This window comes from Caretta caretta, chromosome 10, assembly GCF_965140235.1.
Source record: "Caretta caretta isolate rCarCar2 chromosome 10, rCarCar1.hap1, whole genome shotgun sequence".
Classification (NCBI taxonomy): domain Eukaryota; kingdom Metazoa; phylum Chordata; order Testudines; family Cheloniidae; genus Caretta; species Caretta caretta.
The window spans coordinates 16,104,333-16,126,775 of record NC_134215.1 but is presented as its reverse complement, the minus strand read 5'-3'; the positions used below and the strand labels follow the sequence as shown (position 1 = coordinate 16,126,775).

Here is a 22,443-nt window from a genome sequence, read left to right as displayed (position 1 = left end):
ATCTTTCCTACCACTGCTCCAACTCAGTGGTCTCTGAAGGATGGGCTACCGCTCCTTCCTGCTCGACTCCCATACTGACAGGTTTCAGAGTAACAGCCGTGTTAGTCTGTATTCGCAAAAAGAAAAGGAGTACTTGTGGCACCTTAGAGACTAACCAATTTATTTGAGCATGAGCTTTCGTGAGCTACAGCTCACTTCATCGGATGCAGTGAGCTGTAGTTCACGAAAGCTCATGCTCAAATAAATTGGTTAGTCTCTAAGGTGCCACAAGGACTCCCATACTGACCCTGTTGCCTCCGGTGGACATAGTCCAGGCAGACGAAGAGGAAGGAGCCCTTCCACCAGTGCAAGCCCCCTCCTCCTCTTGCCCAGACCAGGCTGGCATGGGTCCCAGTAGCCTGCTTCCACAGGATGATTTCAGGGCCCACCAGGACATTCTAAATCAGGTTGCTATGAACGTTGGCCTGGAAATTGAGGAGCTCAAAGAGACATTGCACAGCCTTATTGATATCCTGGCTGCAGCAACTCCATCCAAGATGGCCCTGCCCACCAATGAGGCAGAGATGGGACTAGTCAAGGCCCGGTGGTAAACTCCTTCTTTTCTGTCTCCCCACTTCAAAAAGGGCACAGAAGAAGTACTAAGTGCCAGCAAGTGGGTTCGAATACCTTCGAATACCAGGGTCCCTGGTGATGTCTGCAGTGAGTGAAAGGGACAGGCAGGGCCAGTCAAGTACTACCTCAAAACAGAAAGATGCCAGGAGACTGGACTTTTTCAGAAGAAAGGTTTATTCCACTGGTAGCCTCCAGTTGCATATCTCCAACGAGCAAGCGTTGCTGGGGAGATAGGATTTTATCTATGGGACTCCCTGAATAAATGCAAAGATTCCCTGCCCCAAGAGTCCCTCCCTGCACTGGTGGAAAGACTCAAGGTCAACAATGATAGGGGTGCCCTTTGTTACCCCACAACCTTCAGTATCCTTAGTCTCAGATGCAGACCTAGGGTGGGGAGCCCACCTCAACAACCTCCGGGGTTTTGGTCCCAGGAAGAACTCTCCCTGCATATAAACATCAGGGAGCTCAGGGTGGTTTGTTTAGCATGCCAACTGTTCCTTCCCCAGATCTCAGGCACAGTGGTACAAGTCCTGGCAGACAATACAGTGGCCATGTTCTATAGCAGTAAGCAAGGAGGGGCTCCATCCTCAGCCCTATGTCAGGAGGCTGTCCACCTATGGGACTTCAGTACAAGACACTCCATCTCGAGGCATCACATCTCCTGGGAGGCCAGAATGTATTGGTGGATCACTTTAGCTGATCCTTCTCCTCTCACCACGAGTGGTCCCTTCACCCAGATTCATCTCCCAAAAGTAGGGGGCCTCCCCAGGTGGACCTCCTCTCCACCAGGCAGAACCGAAAATGTCAGCAGTCTTGCTTGCTGCACGGGCACAGCTTAGGCTCCCTCTCCGACACCTCCCTGCTCTTGTGAGCAGGTCACCTACTGTACGCCTTTTCCCTGATTTCCTTGGTTCATAAGGTTCTTCTAAAAATCAAACTGGACAAGGCAAGAGTTACCCAGAAAGCACAAGCATGGCTGTGCCAGCATTGGTTCGGCATGCACTTGGACCTCTTGTGGCAGCTCCACTCTGTCTCCCACTCCTTCCGCATCTGATTTCACAAGACCACAGCTGGTTACTTCATCTGAATCTCGCCTCCCTGCACCTAACTGCTGGATGGCTGAACCCTGAAGAACAGCCCTGCTTGGAACAGGATTGGCAGGTCTTGCTAGGTTGTAGAAAGCCTTCTGCCAAGGTTACCTACTTGGCCAACTGGAAATGTTTTGCTTTTTGGGCTTCCGAATGTGATCTCTCTCCATCTCGATCTTCCCTTCAGTCTGTCTTGGACTATTTGCTCCACTTAAAAGAGCAGGGCCCGGCCCTCTCGTCTGTTAAGGTATATGAATTAACGGTTTGGTTTCTAAAGGGGTTGGAAAGGCTGTATCCTCAAGTTTGCAAACCAACCCTCCCCATGGCACTTAAACCTGGTCCTGTCAAAGCTCATTAGAGAGAGGGATAGCTCAGTGGTTTGAGCCTGCTAAACCTAGGGTTGTGAGTTCAATCCTTGAGGGGGCCGTTTAGGGATCTGGGGCAAAAATTGGGGACTGGTCCTGCTTTGAGCAGGGGGTTGGACTAGATGATCTCCTGAGGTCCCTTCCAACCCTGATATTCTATGGGGCCTCCCCCATCTAGCCATTAGTAGCCCTATTACTTCTCTCCTGGAAGGTTCCCTTCCTGGTGCTGATCACCTCTCTGAGATCAAAGCCTTTATTTCAGAGCCGTCTTACACGGTGTTCTTCAAGGGCAAGCTCCAACTGTGCCCCATCCAGCCTTCCTGCCAAAGATGGCCTCACAATTCCATAACAACCAGATCATATTCCTGTCTTCTTCTCGAAACCTCACAAGAACTCTGAGGAATCACTGCTTCATTTGTTGGACATTAGGCAGGCCCTTGCCTTTTTTATTGACTGAACTAAACTCTTCTGCAACTTCATGCAACTCTTTGTAGCAACTGCAGAAAGGATAAGAGGGCTATCTGTGTCAATCCAAAGGATCTCATCCTAGATAACAGCCTGTATTCAGGCTTGCTGCAAGCAGGTGAATGTTCTGCCTCCAGCCATCGTAACCATTCATTCCACAAGAGCCCAAGTTTCGTCAGCAGCATTCCTCGCACAGGTCTCAATCCAGGACATCTGCAGAGCCACGACCTGGTCTTCAGTGCATACCTTTGCGTTCTACTACGCCATCATCCAGCAGGCCCAAGACAACGCCAGTTTCAGAAGAGCAGTGTAAAAATCAGCATGTCCATAAACTCCAAGCCCACCTCCTGGGGTACTGATTGTGAGTCACCTAGCATGGAATGGACATGAGTAAGCACTCGAAGAAGAAAAAACTGTTACTAACCTTCTGTAACTGAGATGTGTTGCTCGTGTTCATTCCATGACCCACCCTCCTACCCCTCTGTCAGAGTTAATGACAAGTAGGAACTGAGATGGTGCGGGGCCAGTGGAGCACCTTATACTGGCGCATAAGGATGTGGCTCCAGAGGGTCTTGGAGCCGGCCCAATGGATACCACAAAGGGGAAAATCTCTGGCAATGGTGCATGCGGCATGTCCACACCTAGCATGGAATGGACATGAGCAACGCATCTCTAAGAACGAGAGTGATGGAAGGTGAGTAACCATAGGAGCCGAATCCGTGGGTGCTCGGTGCTTAGCACCCACTGGCAGCCAGCTCCCCCCCTCCCTCCCAGCGCCTCCCGCTCGCCGCAATCACCTGTTCTACAGTATGCAGGAGGCACTGTGGGGGCAGGAGGGAGAAGGAGTAGGGACTGGGCGTGCTTGGGGGAGGGGGCAGAACTGGGTGGGAAGAGGTGGGGTGGGGCTTGGGGGAAGGGGTGGAGTGGAGTGGAGGCCTGGCCTGGGGCGGAACAGGGATGGGGCATGGGGCTGAGCAGGGGTTGAGCACCCCCAGGGAAAGGAGGAAGCCTGTGTTGCTTGTGTTAGTAACCGTTTTTTCTCTGGGAATATTGCTGTAAGAAGTTACAAAATAGCATTTCGGCAAAGGATTATAGCTGAACGTGTAAAAGCTACCGTGAAACTCTCTAGTCTTTCCATTCATTTATCCAGACTGCTTGAGGTTCCCATTTCAAGACGGGTGCAACAATAACTGTTGAGCAAAGAGAATGAGTCATTTTGAAGATCATTTAGATAGAGTTAAAATCAATGTAGAGTGACAGGCTCTTGCCAGCTCCTGTTTTCAATGGCAGCAGTAGCACTTTCTAGTCCTACTAGGTTAAATTTCATCTTAGCAAAATTGGGGAAGAATCTTGCACTTAAAATATCCCAAACCTAAATATGTGTTAGAAAGATTAATGATGGCTTCATTTGATTGATAGTATCTATTTGCCTGATCAGTTTCTTACTTCCTTTCTATCTTTTGCATTAATAGGAAGCAGTTCTTTAAGTTTATGGTTCAATGTAGTAATTCTCTATTGTCATTTTGTTTTTTTTTCTTAGAGATGAATTTAATATTAAAGTTCTTCAGGCTTTTGTTGAACTCCATGAGTTTGCTGATCTCAATCTTGTACAAGCCTTAAGGTGAGTGCATTATAATTGCCTTTATCAAACTTCATATTTAATTAAATCTAAGTATATAGATGATGATGATTCACTCAAGCAGCTGATCTTTTACTTGAATGTATGATTTACTCTGTATCTTGTTAGTAAACAAATCTTAATGTTTCACTCTTTTGTTTGCATATACATTGCCTTTGAACTCATAATACGTGAAATTAATGATTTCACACAAATGCAAAGGGCCCAAGACTAGTCTCAGATGAACATAAGAATGGCCATGCTGGGTCAGACCAAAGGTCCATCTAGCCCAGTATCCTGTCTTCTGACAATGGCCAATGCCATGTGCTCCAGAGGGAATGAACAGAACAGGTAATCATCAAGTGATCCATCCTGTGTTTGCCATTCCCAGCTTCTGGCAAACAAAGGTTAGGGACACCATCCCTGCCCATGCTGGCTAACAGCCATTGATGGACCTATCCTCCATGAAATGATGCTTGATGTGCCTGCCAAATAGCTCAAAAGTGCAAATTTTCTGTGATAAGCAAAAAAGTCCCTGACTGTGAATTGGCGGTTAGATTCCATTGTAAAGAAGATATTATCAAAGCAAAGTATTTCTTCTGCTATTCCCCATCGATTCCTTCCCATCATCTCAGAATTAAATTCTTAACGTGTTTATTCTTGTTAAATAAATAGTAGACTTCTAATTTTTCACAGGTTGGCAGCAGATAGGTTAAAATATGTAGTGCTTGAATCTGGTTGTTAACCTGATGTAAATCCAAATTAATTCCAATGAATTGCTGGGGTTTAGAGAGTGCTGTCAATTTTGTAGCCAGAAGGGGCTCCCACCCCAAAACAGACAGGTTAAAATGTTGATGTGGTCTTTCCTACACATGCTACATTCTCATGTGGTGTGTCATAAGAGCAGCTTTATGCTGACTAAGGCTTGTAGTGGTGATAACTTGAGCTGCCTGAGGAATCAGGATGTTTCCTCTGGCTCCATGGTTCTGTCTGGAATACACGATACTTCCATCTCCTTCTGCCTCTTAATAGCAAACCTCAATCCACTCTTCTGCAGGCTGCTGCTATTAATTATTTTATTCTAGTATCTCCCAAAATCCTCAATCAGGATTGGACCCCATTGTGTTGGGAGCCGCACAAACATAGTTTAAAAAAAACAACACACCTACTGAATTTATAATCTAAAGACAAGATGGAAACAGCTGGGTGCAGCGCACACGATAAAACGTGGCAGAGGGGAAGGTACTGTAGAGAGGAACACCTGGTTAATAAATGGCCTAGCAATGTGAATGTGGGCATGGCTTTTTTAAAAGATGCAAATGAATAAGAGATTTTAACTGTCTCCAGAAGTGCACCATTTGCAGTTATTTCATACTGCTTTCCACTACCATATCCAGCTGTTCGGGCAGAGCAGTTTGGGGCTTGTGGGAAGGAGACAGACTTTGTACTTAGGACCGGTCAAACAGTTTTTCAGGGGACCCACCTTTGCTTGATCTAATTTCCAGTGGAGAGACAGCAATGTAAATCCCGAGTATTTGAGAGCAGAAGTTGCCCAATGAGAATGAAAATTCAGTTTACGTGCCATATAGGGCATGCAAAATATTTGTTTTATGATATAGGACAGTGGGGAGTATAGTGACTTATCTATATATACAGTAGTATTTTTGCTTGAGTTTTCACAAATCTTGAATTTTATAAGTGAAACTGAAAGACTGTGGAAGATACTAAAATTGACCAACATTGATTTATTGCAGCAAAATTTCAGTTACGTTGTACCAAATCCATAAAGTTGTCAAACCGAACACAAACAAACCAACAATAACAAAACAATTATAGTACAACAATTAGGAAACTGCTTGATTTCATGTATCCTTTACCTAAAATGTTCTCTCTTATTTTATATTAACCTGTCTGGCAAGCTTTTGCTTGGTTTTGGCACCTAAAATATGCTGTAAGTGAATTTAGTACTAGAGCTATGTGAAGGATTTAAAGATTTTGAAATTTAGCCTCATTCCAAATTGCAATGAAAACCAAAAATTTCAGAATTCTCCAAAGGAAAATTCCTTTTAAAGAATTTTTTCAGACTGTTCAAAATGTTTCATTTAGACAAATGGAAATGTTTGTTTTTGATTTTGACTCTTTGACATTGTCAGGACTTTTTCCTGTTTTCGTTTTTTTAAACAAAATTTGTGCAAAATTGGTTTGATTTCTTGAAGCATTTTGACAAAACTGCATATTTCAACAAAATATGGCTCCATCCAAATTTCTCAGACCAGTTCTATTTAGAACATATGGCAAGTGTTGGATTGCTGGTTGTGAGGCGAAATTTTTCATTTCGTGCACTGAAGAGGTGTAGCATAGGTAGTGTCAGTTCACTCTCCATGCCCAGTCAACTGTGCATTCTCTCTGAGGCTGCCAGCAAGGGGCCCATTTGTGCTGAGACACACATGTCCACCAGGAATGAGCTTTAGACCATTAAAATTAACTTCATTTATGCTACCAAACAGTAATCTGATGCAACTTCTTTCCGTCACTGCTAATCTGGCGTGGTTTAGAACTGGCAGCTTGGATATTAAAGGTTCTGTGACCCATTACAAATGTCCTAAGATACTCTGTTTTGCTTGCAAATACTCTTGGTCTTCACTTTCATGAATTGGGAAGCTTAATGTTAAAATGTCAACAAGGCACCCCTACTGAAAGCAGATTCACTCTTTCTACAGAAGTGTTGTAAAAATATCAGCCACTGGAAGTTTTTTTTAGACTGCACTTTTTTGTACCTAATCGTCAGTTTCTTTTTTTTGACGTTATTATCTTAGGGATGTGGATATTTACTTCCTATTTTATGAACACAAAATCATTTCAACTGGCCAGTTTCAAAGAAGTAGAGCCACAAACAAGAGGCTGTGCTGTCTGCCCTAACTTTGCCTTACAGTTGTAGCTTTGATGGCTGGACTTAAGAACAAGACTAACAATTCCTAAACTGCTATGCCAACAGGAAGTGTGAAAATTTTTTTATGTGTACAGCACTTGAGAACATCATTTTCCTGTTTTAACTCTGTTTTAACGCCAATATTGCTGTTCTGTTCATAATTTTATTATTTTGGATCTTATTTTAATCACCATTTGTAATCTATAGTACTTTTAATTTTAGATCAGTTCTTGCAGTCATTTTGCTTAACGTTTTATTGCAGCTTTTATATCCCTGTCAACTCGATTTATTTTTTTAAAGAGCAATCCAAGAAGAAGGCAAAACCTACTCTTTTTTATTTCATACTTGTAATAGGAACACTTATTTCCTGTATCTGAATTTAAATCCCATCGCAGTGATATTGAGGGGTCACGTTTCCTTTTTTAAGATCTGGCCATGATAGCATAATCTGTCCCTTTATCCATCTTGCATTGACTCATCATGTCTGGTTGATTCAAATGGAGATATTGGGTTTTAGTCCACCTTTTTTGTTCTGGGCTATTATGTATAATACAGCCCTCTTTTTTTCCTTTCAACAAAGTCCTGAGAAGAATATACTCTTTTTAGCAGTGAAGAAACACTGTGGTACAGCTTGTTAGAGAGCATGGACTCCTACATATTTCCCGCTTCTGCCAACATGGAAAAGGAGAGAATTGCAAAATTTGTACCAGACTATGTGGTCTTGCCTGAATACGTTGTCTTGCCTGTGAACGTGCAGTGCTGTTCGCTGAGTGCTGAGTTAAATATTTTCTAATTCCTTATTAGTTGAATTTTGAGATTTGTTTTAAAATAACTTCTCATTTTATTTACAAATGACTAATTTCTGCTTAAAAGCTGATTATTGCCAGTATATGTCTAATGTATAAATATTGGAATGGATCTTATTTTACTGAAGGGTTTATGCTTCCCTTTTCTAGGCAATTCCTATGGAGTTTCAGACTTCCAGGAGAGGCTCAGAAAATTGATCGTATGATGGAAGCTTTTGCTTCGCGCTATTGCCTTTGTAACCCTGGAGTCTTTCAGTCTACAGGTTAGTCATGATACATTTTCTATCAGAATCACCGTTATTATATCATTTGTCAGATCACGTGTTAAACTGTCTTGAATTCAAAGAGAAGGCGGCTGTGATAAATGAAGTGGGTGTAGGGGGGAGAGAGCGGTAGCTCCCTTTGATGGACACCCAGCCAACCAGTTAGCTGTAAAATCCCTCTTGGTAGCTGTTCTGTACTTTCTTTACCTGGGGGACTTTTTAACCCTTTACAAGTAAAGCAAGTAGAGAACAGCTACCAAGAGGACTGGCTGGGTGTCCATCAAAGGGAGCTACTCCTCCACACACACTTCATTTATCACAGCGGCAAACTTGGAAGTCCAGGCTAAGACAGTATGTGAAATGAAAAACAAGAATGTTCTGAGGTGTGGGCAAAACAAAGGGCCTAATCCTGCACTACTTCTTATTTTTAAGGAAAAGGTGCAAGATTGGATCAAAAACATCTTTCTTCCTAGCTGTGTTAAAACAATGGTTTAAATAAACTATTAATAAAGTGCAACATATCATACAAATGCCTCCAAAGGTCTGTAGTAAAATGGGACAAACTAGAAGGTAGAAGATGCTACAGCAGAACGCTGCTGTATCAAAATAAGCAATATTTCTGAGATTTCTTGATTTTTTGGGGTGGGGACCAATTTCTGCAAATGCCAGAATGTTATGCCTCATCATCTGTGTGTGAAGCAAAAATGCAAAAGCAAAACACGTTAAAAATAAAACTCAAGGGACTAACGTTAGGAGAACCACTTGGCAAAAAAGAGGGGAAAATAACCTAACATTTAAACCTGGACTCTTTAAAACAGATTTACAAACACAGCGCAGTGTTGAAGGAACAAGGGGGGTAACTTGGAGCAAAAACGTTGAAGATAAAATGTGCACAAATAACCTACGTGGTTTGTGTCACAAAAAGCAAATACAAACTGTTAGCTGATAGATGGCATATTTGAAAGTTAACAGGTCCTGTGTTTTGAGGGAGCATTCAAAAGTTTTTCCTCTGATCTGGATCCTTAGGTCATTTTCTATTTTTAGACCGCCCATATATGTCCATGGTTAACACCAAAGAACTCAAGACTTACTCTTGTATTTGTATGTAGGGTTTTGTTGTTTTTTGGTGGGGAGGAGGAGACGTGCATAATTCCCTTTCTTTGCTATTCAGAACTGCCTGGGGTTTCTTTTACAGGCTACTGTATACTACAGTACACAGAGCAATAACTCCTTTTCAATGTTATTTCAGATACATGCTATGTGCTATCATTTGCAATCATTATGTTAAATACTAGTCTACACAACCATAATGTAAGAGATAAACCAACAGTGGAGCGGTTTATATCTATGAATCGTGGCATTAATGAAGGTGGGGACCTTCCAGAAGAACTGCTACGGGTAAGTTGCATTAAGATGACCAGGTGGCACCTCATGGTTTTTGAAGTGGGGCTTAGAAGCAAGTGCAAGGATTCTTAGACTAATCTGTCAATTAGTGTCTCAAGATCATTTTGTGTGATGCATCTTTGACAACCAAGTACCATGAGCTTGCAATATACCTCAGCCCCTTGAGGGATTGAGAGGAAGAAACACCTTGCTTCACTCAACAAGCAACCTCTTTGGCTTTTAGAGCAATGTTGATTGGATATATCGCTACAGCCAGTCTGTCTTGACTGGAATCTGCTCTGTTCAACATCAGGTTGAGTGTGGGGAGAATAAAGGGGGGAAAATAGTAGAGATCACTGAGGCTCCAAAGACAGCCATCATGACCTACTGTGGAAGAAAAGTAATGATACAAAGATGTCAGACATTTGATTGTGATTTTCAAGTCAGTGATGTCTAATATTTTTCAAAAACAATTTTTTTTAGTGAAGCTTGTATTGAGCAAAACTGTTGAAAATATGAAAGCTCTGGAAAAAATGAGTGCCAAACTTCTTAAGAAAAGCTATTTCTTTACTGAGAAATACACAGGAAATCTTCAAAAGGGGACGCTTATTTACAAAGACACTATATCTCCTTTTAACTTTATTTATAGACTGTGGTGAATGCTGCTTAGAGGAGGAATGGTTCCAGTTTCTGTGGGAGATGTTCCTAGTTCATTTTTATATAAGTAGTCTGAGAAGAGAGAACGGAATCTCTTGGTTATCGGTTATGTATGTGTTGCTGAATTTTTTTTTTGTTTGTTTTCTTCCAGAATTTGTATGAAAGTATTAAAAATGAGCCATTTAAAATTCCAGAAGATGACGGGAATGATCTAACACATACATTTTTTAATCCAGACAGAGAAGGTTGGCTACTGAAATTAGGTTAGTAGAAGAGGAATTTCTCTGATACTTTGCTTTGTGTGTGAGTGATGTGTATGCCGCTTTCCTTGCTAACTGCTTTGTTGTAAATCTAATAGGATTAAATTAGCAATAATTCCTGCTTAAAAATATATGATCTAAAAATCAGTAACTCCTTTACACTGTTTTGTGTAATTGCTAATTCTGACCGGTATAAAAAGGAGACATAATCTTGTCACTTGAATTTTGAAGTGGAGTTTGATTTCTGGTACTTGAGAACTGAAACCTCAGCAGCAGAAAGGAAGCTCCATTTACTATTTACAAATCCCAGTGACTGAAAAATAACAAATCTATGTGAAACCATTCCAGAAAACTGTACAATCACTTCAGATCAGTTTTCTGCACAAAAAGCAATGCATTTATTTTCAAATAGTTGTTTTTGTATGTCTCCATTTTTCCATATTATTTGTGAGTTTCTGTTGGTTTGGTTTTGGCTGTGATTTTTAATGAGTGGTTTAAATGTGCCTTCTTGTTTTCCTTATGGCCTATGACCTATCACCTTTCTGTTCTGTGACTGGCTGTCTCTGCTTATTCTGCATTAGGAGGTACGTACCTGATGGCTTTCCAGCTCCCTCCCCCCCCTTGTTCAGTTGCTCATTCTTTTTTTATTTTTCTTCTTCTTTGTTTGTTTCTTAAATCAAATTTATTGTAGCACTGCGCTTCTCATGTAATGTCACTAACTTTAGCCCCAGTGGGACTCTACTTGTACATAACGTATGCTTGTACATTATGGTGTTAGTAATTTACTATCTCCCCCCATGAGATTCTTCTACAAAATAAGAATATATACTTGTAAAGCAACACAATGATAGTTAGTGTTTCAGATTGCTTCACAACTTCCTTCAGGCTCATTGAGGTATACAAATGAGAGGAGTACTTTTCGCAGCAGAGAAGTGCAGTTATCTTATTCTTGTAACACACGTTCTAAAATGTGTTTTGTTACTTGTATGAAAATTTTCTGTCAGAATGTTGAAAGGCTTATTTTAAACAAAATAGCCTCTAGCAGAAATGTGCATGTGCTAAAAAGACTGGTTATTCCAAAGTAACTTTCTTGTGTGGGTTTTTTTTTATGTTCAGTTTATTTTAATTACATATAAAAACACCTCAGAGTTCAGGATTCTGAAGCCTCTGGCAGTTGGTAGCATGCTAGCTCTGCAACTCTAAGCTGCTCTGATTTGTTTGCAGACACTTCTGAAGTTGATGTGGCTTGCTTATCCATTGGAGTGTAATAAGGCAGCCAGCTGCAAAGGGTAGTCATTTTTCTGATTAGAACAGACTCTAAAACTTGGTTTTAGGTTTTTTTTTTAAATGTTGTTCCTTTTGTTTTAAAATACTGATTTAAAGACCAAAATCTACTCAATTTCAGAGCCAGATTCTGGCTGCTCTTGTATAAGAGGAACCTTGCTCCAGCTCAGAGGCAGCCAGGAATCCTGATGATCCCTGAGTGCAAGGTCAGCAGGAATTAAAGAGCAGCCAGCAGGACTTGACAGAGGGGAGGCACACTGAAGGCAGAGCAAGGGCTCACCTGTGTCCATGCCAGCTAGATGTTGGGGCTGAGGCTGGGGCTGGCAGGAAATACGAGGGTTGAGACACTCGCAGGGGCTCTTCAAGAGCACTGGACTTGTGAATCTGTGACAGCTGGTTGTGGCATCCTTGAAAAAGATGTAACAATGATAGCTACTGCATGTGCTTCCCTAGCCTCTCTGTCCCCTGTAGGCAGAATGCCTCCAACGCTGGTATGGTCTCATATCACGCTGGTTTATATTAATTTTTAAATCTTAGGAACTGATGTGAAAATGGCTGTGGATTGTAGATAGATGTATTAATATTGATAGGAACTATAATGTAGCAATATCCATAGTCCATAAATTCACTCAGTTGTTCAACTCTTTACTTCTGCTTCTGTGCTAGTAACAACCAAGTGAACGGAAGAGTGTATGGGCACAAGTGCTTTGGCAGTATCAGTTTATTAAGAATACATTCTAATAAGCTCAGCAGTAGGGGCCACCTCAAAAATATTGTAGCCTTGGGGGGAGAGCTATTGGAGACATTGCCAGTTTGCTACTTCAGGACCCCATAGTTTCAGGTGTTAAACACCTTCAATGTCCATTGGCATCAGTTGCGGGTGCTTGGCACCTCTTGCAATGGAGCCCTGAGAACACAATGCCGGGAGCAAGGGCTGCAGAGGGCCACTTACAGTGGAGGCCCCCATAAATTTGCCCTCCGTGCCTGACCCCTCTCTTTCCCTCTCAAGTGCCTCCCCCACCAGCAGCCTGGCCCTCCTTCCCATGAGCCCTTATACGCACTCCCTCCAATTTTGAGTAAGTGGAGTTGCAAGCTGGTGTGTGGGGTTACAGCACCTGTCAGGTTTGGCCTGGCCAAAAAGTGGTTGGGCCATGGCCTATGTGCTCCCCCCGGCCCACCACCCCCTGCTATGTGGCCTATGGCCAGAAGACTTGCTGTTTGGTTGTCTCCATTACTTCATCTGCAGATGTTACGAACACTGCAAAATCCTCAAATACCCTCTTTGTGTTCCTAAGTAAAAAAGCAGAGCGTCTTCCTGTTGATGTTTGAAGACATAAATGGCTTAAGAGGCACAGTATTCATAGTTGAGACAAATTGAAAGATGACTTGAAGAGCTGATAAATTTATCCATTCAACAGTATGTGGCAGTGCTCACCTCAACTGAAAGGATTTCTTAAGACAAGACTTCAAGAACGAGAAATATTTTAGTACAAAAACCATCCAGATAAGTCTCTTACTACTCAAATTATTTTCAATATTAATATTATCTACAGTTTTTTAAAATCTAAAACTTTTGATGATGTTTTTTAAATATATACAAAAATCTACTTGCAAATACTACTATGCAATAACTTTACCTTCACCAGTAGTGACTTTAATTTATAGTAATTCCCTTTTTAAATTACTCCAAGGAGTAAAACTATTATAACTGAATTGTATAATATAGAAGATATTTAGTTAATCAGACTCCTCTACATGAAAAAGTGTTATACATGCCAACCTTTGAGAAATAGCTCATAACGGAAATAAATCTCTTAAAGGTGAAACTTAAATGTCAAAATAAATACAGGTGTTTTTCTTGAAATTAAAATAAAAATCTGGAATCAGCAACTATATTTATTTTACTTTTAAAAATATCACCTTGCAAGAAAAGCAATTGGATGTGAGCATGTCAGTAATGCCATGAATATTTCTTATCCACTGTCAATCAGTGGGAAAGGACAAATTGAAGGATAGTGGTAAAGCATCAGCTGCAAAAGAAATAGTCAATGAAAAAAGAATGAGAGCTTTAAGAAATTAGAGATGCAAACGAACTTAAGAAAAATGCAATAAATCAATAAAATCGCCATTTATTTCTGGGTGCTCTACCTGTGGCTCCAGTGACACATGAACCAAGTAAAACCAAGCTTTCATCTTTATGTGCCCACTAAACAAACAATTCTACCGAAGTCCCAGTGATAAGAGCATGCATTAAACTGAAAGGTGCTGCTGTTGAAATGCCCACAGCACAAGGGTTAATTGGATAGGGAGGTGAAACATGTCAGTAATTTTCCTGTGAATTAGACTGTAAATATGTAAAGCCAACTGTTTCTTGAGGGACTTGTGTTTCATCAATAGACACAGACTGGTGCAGACAAATATTTTTGCTAAGTTAGTAAGCTGTAGAGCCATGAATGCAGTGAACAGAAATAAACCTGGTGATTTTTTTTTTCTTTTATCCCTTCAATTTTCTTGTTGCCGGGAAGCTTGACCAATATATTAGTATGATGTCGGGGGCTATTCCAACTCCCAGTGTTAAGTCACATTCTCTCTTAGCACATTGTATTATTCCTAAATTAGTGAAGCTCTGCCTAAAGAAGTATTTGAATACTCAAACATTCATTATCAAAATACTAAGGAGTCTTGATTTGTATAATGAGTAGGAAAAAATGAAGACTATCAATTGTGCTGTTATCTGCTTTACTCTTGAAGATAGAAAATATGTTTTCTGAAAAAATAAGAGATCAGAACAGGAAGAAGCCACTGGTATATCAAGCTAGTGCTTTCTGTTTTGCCTTGTTATGCTTCCTTGTTTTCTTTCACTTGGAACTACTGCTCACTTCACTGCTCTCTCCAAGAGCATGACTTTTCTTACGTTAGTATTTTTTGTAAAGTTCATCTGCCCAAAAACTCCAAGGTCTCCAGAGGCTAGTCTGGCTCTGAAACCATCCTAATAATGTCATTAAAGTCCCTGGCCTGCAAAACACTTTGTTTTTCTGAGGGCTTGCCTGTGGAAAGCTGTTCAGAGGTGACTTTGTGTAAATAAAATCCTGCCAAATCTAAGTGCCAGAACTGGATTTCAAGAAGTAATGTTTTGATTTAGAACATCGGTGTGGATTCAACCAGTGCATTTGTATGGAAGTACTCAACTTGCTCTCTTAATTCACAAGATTGTATGCCGTCTAACGTGGTACAGTGAACATCTAGGTGGCAAGTAAAGTGGCTGAAGACTGGTGAATGCTAATCAAATATCCTTTGTAACAGCTTGAGACATTAGTATTTTGGGGACTGTTCTCAAGATTTGCATAAAGATTAATTATGGGCCAAATAAAGGAATTGTTGGTGCAAGGAGAACCCCTTCCCTCTCCAATTAAGAATTTAAAGCTGGACATGAGCATTGATGGAGGGAATGCCTGGGACATAATTCTTTTGTGCCAGCATGTGTGTGTGTTTTCTAAGAACAGCTTCTGTTGGCAAATAGCTGACCCAAAATGTCTCGTACTAAAAAAAGCTACAATTAATGTGGCTTGAATCATTTCCTTTTTCTGGTTAGAGGGAGAAAAATAGATACTTGGAAACAAATATATATCCTGCTGACAGAAGAGGGAAGTGACTTAAGCTGGACATGTGACCATGAGCAGCAGAAGCAGCTGCTCCTATACTAGAATATCAGGCAACTCGCTGTGCATATGAAAGGATTCTCAAAGAGCCCAGACTTCCTAGCCCACTCCGTACATGGTACTTGCCCCCAGCACAGCATTCTAAAGAGGGTGCTACTTCTCTTCCCCTCTCTTGAAAGAGGGACTGGTGGCTAGGAAACTGGCTTGTGGGGCTCCTTTCAGTTGAATCATTCCCTTTATAGCTGATGTGATTTTAGTCTTGTACGGTATTACTGGACAAATTTCTTGTGTGTGTGGAAACACATATTCATTGTGTACTCTTCCAGGCACTAAATTAGCTTCTGAACCTTTGCATTTAACTGCACTGACATTAATTAATCCAAAATCATTCTTAAGTCTTTTTTTATGACAATTTTAGCCACTCTCTAGTTCTCTAAATCACCTTGACTGAGCTGGATGTGCTGACATTACTGGGGTTTTAAAAAAAAAATGTTTTTTTTACACCTGAAATACATAATTGTCTTATTCTGATGCTTAGGCAATTTTAAGACCCTTTAATATTTTTAATGAACTGTGATGGGTAAATTATTACTTACTTCTCCATCTTCTTTTCCCCTAAAAATTTTCTTTTTGTTTTCTGGTTTCTAGTTCCCTTTGAGATGAGAGAATTTCCTATAATCTGATTATATACGTGAAAAGAGCGGGTCTGTTGCATTTTTTTCTCTTCTCTATATTCACTTGATGTAGAATTTCTGGATGATTCCCTTGGATTATCCATCTACTGGATCCTTTAAGCCTTTCTGCTCTGTGCTGCTTATTATTGGTGCTGTTCCTTTCATTTTACTTTATTAGCTTGGTCTTTGTGACACAAATCTAATCTTTGTGTAGATTATATCTTGATCTGTTCTTTAAATACTTATGGTTTCATACTTTGTTTCCAGTCTCTCTTTTGACAATTTAATATCCTTTAAAATGTATCTTTTTAAACTGACAGCAGGAGTGGGATATAAAAGAAAGTTAATTCAAAGTGCTATATCATCATTTTGGCAGCCTAAGGCATCTGAAACCAAGAAGAAAAAGATCTGCTATGTGATAGTTACCCAATAATCTTAAATGTGACATTATGAGCAATAAGTCATATTGAGCATCTTATTTTCTAGTCCTGTGATATTACGGTGGGTACTCTTGACTCACCTGATAAACTGGTGAGTGCAGAATGCCCGCTGTCCTTTATCAGCTGTCAAATGGCATATAATCTGCCCCCAAACTACTGTTACTTTAATTCTGGACACTACTAGTGTTGTTGAAGTCTGCCCTGTCTGGTTTTGGAGTCTCTGTGCAGGCCTTCTTACAATGTGTATAGTTTCCTATCTGCCTTTTATTCTAATCTGACCTTGTATAAGAGTTCATAATTCTCCTTTTGTTATCTTCAGTCTAAGATGTCTTTGCAGTGGTTACCAGTTTCCCTGCTTATTTGTTTTTCTGAGACTTAGTATTTTCCTATCCATTTTGCTCTACAACTTCCTGCCCCACTGAATCTCTTCATATAATAGATCTGGGCAAGCTGTAAAGTTTTTGATGGTAGTCAAACTCAAACAAAGCCAAGGACTTGGCCAACTTACAAGGCAGAACATGAGCTAAAATAATTGGAATTTACACTATATAATATGAAAAATATGTAATGTCACAATGACAACAAGGTAGAACTGCCCTAATAGTTATTTTAGCTGCTTCTCATTCATGGATCCAGAACTGAGTCAGGCTAAGGTTTATTTTGGCTTTTCCACTTCTAGCTTAAACCCTTTCAATTGACTTTGATGGAAGCTGGAACAGACCTATGATGCATTAAAACATTGTCATCAAGATGCAGAAATTAAGATCTTTCCTGTCTCTGATGTCCCTCACCACTTGACACCTGCTCTTCTTCCCTCATGCTTTGCATTTGTAGCTCACTCTACCACCATTGATTCTGTCTTGGCTTTTGCATCTTGCATTTGCCTGTCTTTTAGTTCTTGACCTCTTCCACTTTCAAATTGTTTCCTTAAAATAGGTGTATGTGTGTGGTGGAAGTGTACAATTTGCTGAGTAAATGCGAATGTTACATAGTGTTAGCAGTGGATTACCTACTGCGGGTCCTATAACCAGCCAAAAGGAGGATATGATGTATAATAGTACCCAATCTGCAAGACAAGAACCCAGCAGGCGAATAGATAAAGTTCCAGGATATTCAGGCCATTTCTACAATTGTTCTCTAGCCTCAGATGTTTTTCATGGTTTAAACAAAAATTTAACCTTCTTGAGTAAGGAAGAGCTACAGATAAAAATTATGTTTATGTGCTGGATTTAGTTACATGATTGATGTTAAAATGATAAATCCTTGGTTGAGGGTGTCTTTGGCGGTAAAAGATTTTTGTGCTCAGGGTATTGAATAACAAGGTCAACGATATTGAGAGGGTGGGGTAATAAGATTAAATCACTGATGAACGGATGATGCACATGTGGTGATATAACTTTGAAATCACTTAAGTATGCTGTAACTCAACCTGGATATTAATAACTTGCCAATGCCTGATCTGCAGTTCTTTTCTGGAAACTGATTTTAAAAAATAGTGGAATTGTAAAGAATTACAGAAATTTTTACTTGTGGGCTGAGCAAACATTTTTAACTGTCAGCCACAGGAAACTCAACCTGGGATCTGAAAGTCAGTCTGGGTTCTTAAATGACTTGTGCATCATCATGAGTAAAAGCTATGGCAGGTCAAATTCTGCCCTTAGTTTCACCTCTGGAACCCCATTGTTGCACGGATCTGAGAATCTGGTCCTGCAGTTGGAACCTAGAAAACAATTCAATAGATGATCCAGCTCCCTCTCCCCAAGTGTTGTTGATGCTGTACTGGTAATGGATAAATATTATTAATACTATACTTGTTGCTATAGTAAGCAGATATGACTGAACACAGACAGGGAGCAGATCTGTTCAGTAAGTACTGTTTTCACGTGGACTCATTTAAGAATAGAATAACACTAAGTTCAGAAGCTGGTAAGGTGGTGTGTCAGCATCACCATAGTTAATGTTTCTTCAGGATTTTGTCCTTTAGTATTGCTATATTTACCAGGAAACTTATATTCCTTTTAACCTTAACTCATCTGTGTCTTATCCATTTGCAACTAAGCATTTAAGCCATATTTTAAAAACCATTAAACATTAAGTAACGACTAAATTACTGTCTTATCCGTAGCCTAGAATCTTGATGATAAAACAGTTTTAAGTTAGTGGTGTCTTCTATTTATAGGGGGAAGAGTAAAAACATGGAAGCGGAGATGGTTTATTCTGACCGATAATTGCCTGTATTATTTTGAATACACAACAGTAAGTATATATTGCTGTGAACCTGTGTCTGGAATCCAAAAGTTACTCCTGGGGGAATTCTGCGCTACTGCTCATGCACATAATTAACGAGCCACGCATACTTTTAATTTTTTGTGCAAAAAAAGCTGCTGCCGTAATGTTGCTGCAGTTCTGCCTTTTGCCCACCGGAGGGCGCTGTGGTAATAGACCAAAGCCTGTAGCGCCTTCTTTGCAGTGCCTGTCAGGCCAGGCGACATGGACTATGGGGATACAGACAGCTTGGGGTGCTGCGGGGGATTGGGGTCAGACTAGGGGATGAATAGGAGTTAGAGGCACAGGGCTACAGTGGGGAGGGAGGTGCAGGGCCACATGGTAATGGGGGAGGGGTGCAGAGCTACGTACGGAAAGGGGAATGGCTGGGTGGGGGCACAGACACATGCGGAGATGGGGTGGGGGGACAGAGTCAAATGGGAACAGGGGGAAGGTGCAGGGCCACATGGGGATGGGGCAGTGGGTGTCTGAGTGGGGGTGGAGGGACATGTGGGGGTGCAGGAACACATGGGGATGGGCAGATGTGCCTGACTGAATGGGAGAGGCTAGGGGTCAGCCAGGGTCTACATGGGGGAAGGCTCCCTAACAATCCCTCCCTGCCCCCCAGATAAACCTGTTTCATGCCTTTCCCACCTATACTCAACAACCCTTCAAGTTCACACCCAGACTCCTTCCCAGCAATTTATTTGCCTCTCCCTCATTCCTCCATTCCCGAACTGCCCCAGGCCTTTGCACTGCTTCTGAGGGGTGCAGGAAATACAGTTCTGTATTGTAGTTTAAATGAATTATTACTCAGAGTTCTGTATTAATATGCCTAGTAAGGAATCTGTTTGTCAAAAAACATTTCCTGAATCTTTTTTGTTGTCTGTATTGTTAGACATACTTGCTGATGGGTATTTTGAAACAAATGACCAAAAATAATTGAAACAGGTGTGATTATATTGTTATTTTGACAAATAAAATATGCAGAATTTTTAATTTTTTTGGCGCAGAATTCCCTGAGGAGTAAAAAGTATAACTAAATAGTAATGTGTACTCTTCCTGTCTTTTAGGACAAAGAACCTAGAGGAATTATTCCTTTAGAAAATCTTAGTATAAGAGAAGTTGAAGATCCAAGAAAACCAGTAAGAATTTTTCCTTTTAATGAGCCTAGTAAATGGGTTATTTTAAGTAACAGCCAGGGTACCCAGGTTTATTGTACATGCAGATCTTCAGTTCTTCCTTGTATCAAGCTTTGGTTATTTCTTTATCTTTAGAACTGCTTTGAGCTCTATAACCCCAGCCATAAAGGTCAAGTAATTAAAGCCTGTAAAACTGAAGCTGATGGTAGAGTGGTAGAAGGCAACCATGTTGTGTACAGGATATCTGCCCCCACCCCCGAAGAGAAGGAAGAGTGGATCAAATCTATTAAGTGAGTTCAAATTCTTAAATGTCTTTCAAAAGTGCTGAAGTGTAAATTGTATATAAATTCCTTTCCAATTAAAGAATCCGGGAATGTGTGCTGTGCTAAGGAACATGCCTTAAAGAACTATTTAAGCAGTAGCCATAGGCAAGGGCCTTTCCTGAGGATTCATGACTAGCTGGAAGGGGTTGCTGGGGCAAGATGCGTCAAGCCAAAGGAAGCACTTTGAGACATTATTGTTCCAGGTACTGTGAACTGAAAATCAAGCAAATATGAGAGAACTTAAGTTGGCTAAAGAGAAAAGAATGTAGCAGTATGTTCCTCTGGTAACTACCTGAAAATCTTGTTGCTGATTTTTGTAAGGATGCGTTTGCCTACCAACATATTACAGCTCTGGGTCTCTAGACAAGGAAAGGTAAACAAATGTGTTTGGGTAATGCATGTTTTATAAACTAAATTGATATCTCCTCTTCCTTCCACTAGAGCAAGTATCAGCAGGGATCCCTTTTATGATATGCTGGCAACAAGAAAGAGAAGAATTGCTAATAAAAAATAGCACTTAACATGGGCCACTTATGGACCTGCACTAGTTAATATATAAATGGATCAGTCAAGTGATAAGGTAAAGTAAAAATGAAGCAAGCTGAATGAAAACCATTATTAGAAATATATACATTTTCTTACATTATATCCCTTTGTAAGATTATCCAAGATTATTATTATTTTGCATACAGTACTGGAGCAAAATTCTCAAGGGACAATTGCAAGGAATGATTGTAATGGAATTTCATTTACACTAACTGAAAACATAGAAGCCTTATGTGCATTTTTATTTGTTGCAATTTCACCCTTCTGGGGAGAAAATATTTCAGGATAATATGATATTCTTCTGCCTGTTCCTTGAGCATATTGCTCATGACAGGAGATGTTGTTGTAAGGACTTTGACAAACTAACACCTCACTGTAATACAGCACTCAGAACTGGTGTACAGGGCTACTCAGCACTTTTTTTTCTTTATACAAAAAAACCTTGATACTAGTTTTGAAAACATATCCTTAGCAATGCAGCGGCATTCTAACCTTCCTTTGTAGAAAATGAATGACTAATGTGATGAGCTTTTAGAATTTCTCCCTAAATGGTGAATAATAGTAGCTTTAAAATATACCTTTTAATATTAGACTGTTATCTATACAGTTAACTCCTTGGCCCAAGCAGTAGGATGTGCACTGAAAATATTGCAGCTACAAAGGCAAGGGTTCATGGGCTGAAGATGTGACTTTGAGGACAGATAGTTTTTCTTAAGCAGGCTAAACTTGTTGCTAAAGGATTTGCATTATTACTGAGAATCTCTGATTTGTGTATGGGTAAAATGCTCCACAGTTAAACTGTGTTTTCTTTAAAGAAGAGGCAGTGTTAAGTTCTTATTTGTGGATGTAGCCCCGTGAAAGTCAATAGGATTACTTGTGTGAGTAAAGAGAGCAGAATTTGGTCCTTTACTTGGTTAACAAAAACCTGGAATAAAGCAAACTGAATGTCTGTTTTATTTTAAACATGGCTTCTCACATTTGTGCTTCAGTGGCTTAAAACTGGGGAGAAGAGAGACTAGAAAACCCTAATTATCGAAATGTTTGATCTCATGCCATCAACTCTACTAAAATACTTACCAAGATATTTGAAAGTAAATGGTTATCGGAGATAACTGGTGGAATGTCTCTTGTAGGATTCTATTAGATATTGCTTCATAACATCCATTTTCTAAGCCACACAAACTTATCGTCTAGCCTGTTTTATTGAAACATTTTATTTTTTAAATTATACAAAAATATTTGATTGGGGTAAAATCCTTAATTATATGACAGAAAATATTTTTTTGACCCTGCTCCTGTGTTCATGCTCTTGTAGCTTTCCATATATTATTTCAACCTGCGCCATGGCATCTGTGCCTTTAGTGCTTTAGAGCTTCCATATTTGGACAAACAAAACACAACTGTTGACTTAAACCTACAAAAGCAACTTTGACTACAGTGTAGGGAATTATTCTGCACTGGGAGAAACATGGACAAGATTACCTACAAGTCTTTCATCTCTAACTTCAATTAAAGCCAAGGCTTCCATCTTACTAACTTGCCTTGTGCTGTGTGGAACCTAAGAGCAGCATATGAATACTGTGGGCACTGTCTGCCTTCAGATGGGCTGATAGAAAAGAATGGAGGAGAAGCCCCCACACAAAAAAAAAATCAAAAAAGGAAGT

The 22,443-nt window shown here is 40.3% G+C and overlaps 1 protein-coding gene across 3 annotated transcripts in view; it reads left to right on the top strand.

The window, feature by feature from the left end:
* Window positions 1–22,443, top strand: part of CYTH3 (cytohesin 3) — a 100,921-nt gene that overhangs the window by 58,923 nt on the left and 19,555 nt on the right. The window contains exons 6-13 of one of the 3 annotated variants that reach the window (XR_012670138.1): window positions 4,071–4,151; window positions 8,034–8,146; window positions 9,396–9,544; window positions 10,338–10,450; window positions 18,681–18,759; window positions 19,842–19,913; window positions 20,046–20,200; window positions 20,675–20,813. Coding sequence is in view for 2 of the 3 variants with exons in the window: in XM_075132709.1 (XP_074988810.1) it covers window positions 4,071–4,151; window positions 8,034–8,146; window positions 9,396–9,544; window positions 10,338–10,450; window positions 18,681–18,759; window positions 19,842–19,913; window positions 20,046–20,200; window positions 20,675–20,747 (835 nt within the window). In the remaining variant the exon portion in view is untranslated. Of the gene's footprint in view, window positions 1–4,070; window positions 4,152–8,033; window positions 8,147–9,395; window positions 9,545–10,337; window positions 10,451–18,680; window positions 18,760–19,841; window positions 19,914–20,045; window positions 20,201–20,674; window positions 21,743–22,443 lie in introns of those variants that run through there. The other 2 variants (XM_075132709.1, XM_048868109.2) reach the window with 2 other exon arrangements.